This window comes from Electrona antarctica (genome assembly GCF_951216825.1).
Source record: "Electrona antarctica genome assembly, chromosome: 5".
NCBI lineage: Eukaryota > Metazoa > Chordata > Actinopteri > Myctophiformes > Myctophidae > Electrona > Electrona antarctica.
Genome location: NC_136810.1, coordinates 1,836,733 through 1,841,862, shown reverse-complemented (window position 1 = coordinate 1,841,862; position 5,130 = coordinate 1,836,733). Strand labels below are relative to the sequence as shown.

Below are 5,130 nucleotides of genomic sequence, written 5' to 3'. Positions count from 1 at the left end.
GCTAGCTCGCTGTATTCTCATAGAAAATTATGTTAAAATGTCTGCCTGCCTGTCTGTTTGTCTGTCTGTGTCCTTTTATCAATCTTCATATGACCACCGCGCTCTGACTATAGGTGCGCCACCCGTTCAAAACATATCAAAATAAAGTAGATGGGTCGCACACACCAAGACTGTGGTTCAAAAGTTTCGGCTAACGTTTCGGCTATCCAGCCTTCATCAGTGTCATCAGCCTTCATCACTGATGAAGGCTGGATAGCCGAAACGTTTGTCCTTGGTTTAAAATAAACTTTTGAACCACAGTCTTGGTGTGTGCGACCTGTGTCCTTCCCCATTATGTAGATCTCTGTATCTGTCTGGCTGTGTGCTTTTTATGTGATCGCCATGGGGGCCCGCCCAAAAACATTTCGTCTCTGCTCAGCCATGACCATATAAGGATTTCCCAATGCAGTCGGTTCCATATATGGGCACACAGGGGAGGCATGCCTATAATGGCCATATATGGGCATTGGGCATATAATGATGAGATCAGCGATATGGGCATAAAAGGGACAAGGACTGACATAGTGAGATATCTATAGAGGGGTCTCCATCGGTTCTAAATGGAAACTAAATGAAACCTAAGCTATGACGACTAAAACTAAGACTAAATGTATTGACAATTAAAACTAGACTAAAATGTTAGGAAGGGACTAGTGGACAAGTAATTTTACACTTGGTTGCATGCTTAAAATAGCAGATCTACAAGCACACAACGCAGCAACGCTTTGTGAGCTTGTAGATCGGCTATATTCAGCAAGTGTAAAATCAGTCATTACGACGGCATCAAGGCCCGACACAATACATTTTAGTCAACTAAATCAACTGTAGATTTAGTAGACTAAAATCTTATGACATTTAGTCGACTAAAACTAGACTAACACTAAAACATTCCAGGTGACTAAAATGTGACTGAAACTAAATGAAAATTAACTAATCAAGAGACTATGACTAAAACTAAAATCAAAATTTGAAAAATGTGATTCTGTACCCAGACATCTATTCCGTGGTAGAGACCTGGCGTGTATAGTACTGTGTGATGTTATTTTTGGACAACTGCCGACTGCATTTCCAATGGGCACATCATTCCATCGGGTCCTGGGTGATATACGCAGCTTTATACAAGTTGTATTTATCATAGACTAGCATTGGCCAGTTATGCAATACACGTTGTAGCCTTTGTCAGAGTACTTAGTGCATTGTCTGTTGTTTTAATACTTGGAGGCCGGTGAAGGAGGTTATGTTATGGAGTCATTTTGGGACATTTGCATTAATTTTGGGCGGGAATCCCTTTTGGTGTTAGCATTATGTTATGCTTTAGCTATTGAAAAATAGCAGATCTACAAGCTCATAGCGCTCCACCGAGTGGCGCGCTACAAGCTTGTAGGTCTTCTATTTTTGAAAAATCGAAGAACGACTGACATAGAAACAGCTTTTTCAGAAAACTGATCTCAGGTCAAAATGGGTTAAGTCATTCCCCAAAAGAATGGAAGTGTAGGTATAGGGTATCAATCTCTCCACCGGTGGCCACAGCGGGCATTGCAGCATTTATAGAACGTCGTCATGGGTTCATCTGCTGATCTGGTCTGAATGAGCATGAAGTACGCCCGAGGATGGTCACACGCTGGGCATCTCTCTGGGGTAGAATCCACATTCTCCCAGGCCGCGGCTCCGCCCAGGACGTCTTCCATCTCCTTCAGTTGGAGATACTTCCTGTTGCTGACCTTTCTGGTGATGTTGTGGACGTACGGACACGTGTTGCATTCGAACCTGAGGCACTTCTGTCCTTCCTCCACAATCAGAATATTGGCACAGGTGGGACAGAAAATAAGCATTTTACCCTTCCAATGTGTACCACTAAAAACAATACACCATTTCACATAATGTGTGGTTATTCTCAGCTTCCACATTTAAACTGAGCTGTTTTCTACCTGTTTTCTCAATACTACATGCATTACATCATAGTGATGACACCAGGCATCCCCATATATGGCACGACAGACAGACAGATACAGAGATCTCTATATATGGGCATAAAAATGTTTGTGGACATTAAAATGGCCTTCTCGGGAACTATGCAAGATGGGAATGCACCCCTTGTACCTGTTGTACCCATTGTCAACATACCCGGTGTACCCATACCCGTCTGTCTGTGTCCCTTGTATGCCCGTATAGAGATCTCTGTATCTGTCTGTTTTCCTGTGTCCCCTGTATGCCCCTTTTATCTGTTTGTCCTTTGCCCCTATTATGCCCATAATATGGAGATTCCTGATTTCATCAGAATATGCCCATGGGTTATGGACAACCACCTATCTGACCGACTTCATGCTGGCCAGCACGCTGCCTTCTGGGTCCTCTGCGTCACCATCATTCAAGTGACTGTCTGTACACATAATTATTAACCAGTTAACAGTTTCTTTAATATTATTTTATTGTTAAAAAAGGTCAATTGCCTTCCGTAAAAGCACTGTAGTTGAAGGCCTTACTAAAAGATACTGTTAAGAATTTATCGTCTCCCGTCTTTCCACAAAATAATATAAAATGCTCGATAGTGGGCTCGATAAGAACCCGTCTCGATAAGCCTGATCGATAAGGTGATCGTTATCAATAAAAGATTAACAAGCTCGACACGTGTGATCAATCTGTCTATGCAAAAATATACCGATTGCGGCGGAAGCCATGCAAGGTACCAACCAGCACATCTGGAGCAATTTGGGGTTCAGTGTCTTGCTCAAGGACACTTCGACATGTAGACAGGAGGAGCCGGGGTCCTGTTGCGAGATCAGAGCATACTTACACAATACAATCTGTCAGCTCACACTGCTTTCATCTGTTAGTTGTTCTACCCCCTTCCTTGTACAGAAGGCTGTAGTGACCTGGCATTAAAGCGATATGGTAGAGGATGTGTTGACAGAGTTTGATACACATATATTTATTTATCTTTTAAACTGCGTCATCAAACCCACAGCAGGGTATTGAGGAGCCAGAGCCATTAACACAGCCAGGCATGCAGCTTCCAAGCTGTGGGCCTGCTGCTAGCTGCCAGACAATCTAACTAAGTTACAGCCAACTTTGACATCATTTCATTAGGGTTACAGGACCATTTCCTCCTGCAGAGGATATTTTACAGCAACACTTAAAGCCACTGGCAGAAGCACAGACCTCACTTTATGGTGGTATGAGCTGCTCTCCTCTCAGAGTCCTGTCTTATACTATGTGTTGATTAGAACTGTCTGTTGCAGCTGTGTGCCCACTGCTTACTGTGTCAGCGTCAGCAGGGTGTTTGGACATTGAGGGCTCCATTTTCGTCACCGCTAAACCCCTTATCCCTAAACTTCTTTGCCTTTTTTTTTTAAACTATTTTGCAAAACAATTTTGAGTAGTTAAAATGGCCAGTCTACAAGCTCACAACGTGTCAATGTAGATTGGCTAGTTGAACTATTCAAAAATGTTTTTCAAAATAGTAAAAAAAGGCAAAGAAGTTTAGGGATAAGGGGTTTAGCGGTGACGAAAATGGAGCCTTGAGTGTGTAACTGAGTTGGTGGAGCTGTGGTGGGTCTGCTGCTCCCAGACCCTCTATTGGTGGAGCTGTGGTTGTTCTGCTGCTCCCAGACCCTCTATTGGTGGAGCTGTGGTTGGTCTGCTGCTCCCTGCAGACCACTCTATTGGTGGAGCTGTGGTTGGTCTGCTGCTCCCAGACCCTCTATTGGTGGAGCTGTGGTTGGTCTGCTGCTCCCAGACCACTCTATATTTGTATGCTGCTTGTTCATGCACTGCTTTATTATTCTGATTTAATACAACAATGACCCCAATATCCACATCAAACTTCCTCTCCTTTCACTTGTTTGTATTTATCCCTCTGCCTCTAGCTCTCTCTCTCCTCGCTTCCTCTTCATTACCGTCCTGCTCCCACCTGGCCCGTGGCTTCCTCTTCATTACCGTCCTGCTCCCACCTGGCCCGTGGCCTGGCCTTCCTCTTCATTACCGTCCTGCTCCCACCTGGCCCGTGGCTTCCTCTTCATTACCGTCGCGCTCCCACCTGGCCCGTGGCTTCCTCTTCATTACCGTCCTGCTCCCACCTGGCCCGTGGCTTCCTCTTCATTACCGTCGCGCTCCCACCTGGCCCGTGGCTTCCTCTTCATTACCGTCGCGCTCCCACCTGGCCCGTGGCTTCCTCTTCATTACCGTCCTGCTCCCACCTGGCCCGTGGCTTCCTCTTCATTACCGTCCTGCTCCCACCTGGCCCGTGGCTTCCTCTTCATTACCGTCCTGCTCCCACCTGGCCCGTGGCTTCCTCTTCATTACCGTCCTGCTCCCACCTGGCCCGTGGCTTCCTCTTCATTACCGTCCTGCTCCCACCTGACCCGCGGCCTGGCACGGGACCGGCAGCACAATAGATATTAACCCACTCTGGGCGGGAAGGTGTTTTAAGCATTATGTTATGCTTTTAGCTGTTGAAAAATAGCAGATCTACAAGCTCGCGCGCTACGAGCTTGTAGGTCTGCTATTTTTTAAATAAATCGTGAAAATGTGCCGCAGATCTTTGAATATATATTCTTTCAGAGCAGAACGTTTTTAACTCAAATCTTTGATTCTGGAGGGTCCCTGGAACTATATATTTTCAGATGGGGGTCGGCGGCCAAATACAGATAATTCTGGGGGTCCTTGACGTGAAAAAAGTTGAGAACCACTGACCGAAACATTTCAGAAAACTGTCAGGATTTTAGGAGGCATTTGTAGAATCGTCCTCAGGTCTAAATGGGTTAAATCATGTTTATTGTTGGGTGGTAGAATAGCGTCTGTTTTGGCCCAGAAAGCGTCTAGGGGTCCGGCGGAGGGGGGGGGGGGGGTTTGGGGGGGAAGTAACACAACACAGGTGGAATATAATACAGAATTGAATGGACTGACGACAGAGGGAGGTCAAGCAGCTCTAGTGCCAAAGCTGAGAACTGATTAAAACATAAACAGCTGTGTGTATTAACATTAGCCTGAGAGGTCCTGATGCCAAGACTAAAACCTACACTGTGACCACGACGACGACTCCAATTAAAGTACCCAAACCAAAAGTAGATGTAGATCTATAGATCTATCTGA

The 5,130-nt window shown here is 45.4% G+C and overlaps 1 protein-coding gene across 1 annotated transcript; it reads right to left on the bottom strand.

Moving 5' to 3' along the window:
• Positions 1 to 1,544: 1,544 nt before the first annotated feature.
• Positions 1,545 to 1,871, bottom strand: LOC306922940 (DNA-directed RNA polymerase III subunit RPC10-like; the record flags this gene model as incomplete). The annotated part of the gene is made up of 1 exon (XM_079500858.1): positions 1,545 to 1,871. One exon carries the CDS (start codon positions 1,869 to 1,871, stop codon positions 1,545 to 1,547), a length of 327 nt encoding a protein of 108 aa, XP_079356984.1.
• Positions 1,872 to 5,130: the final 3,259 nt, after the last annotated feature.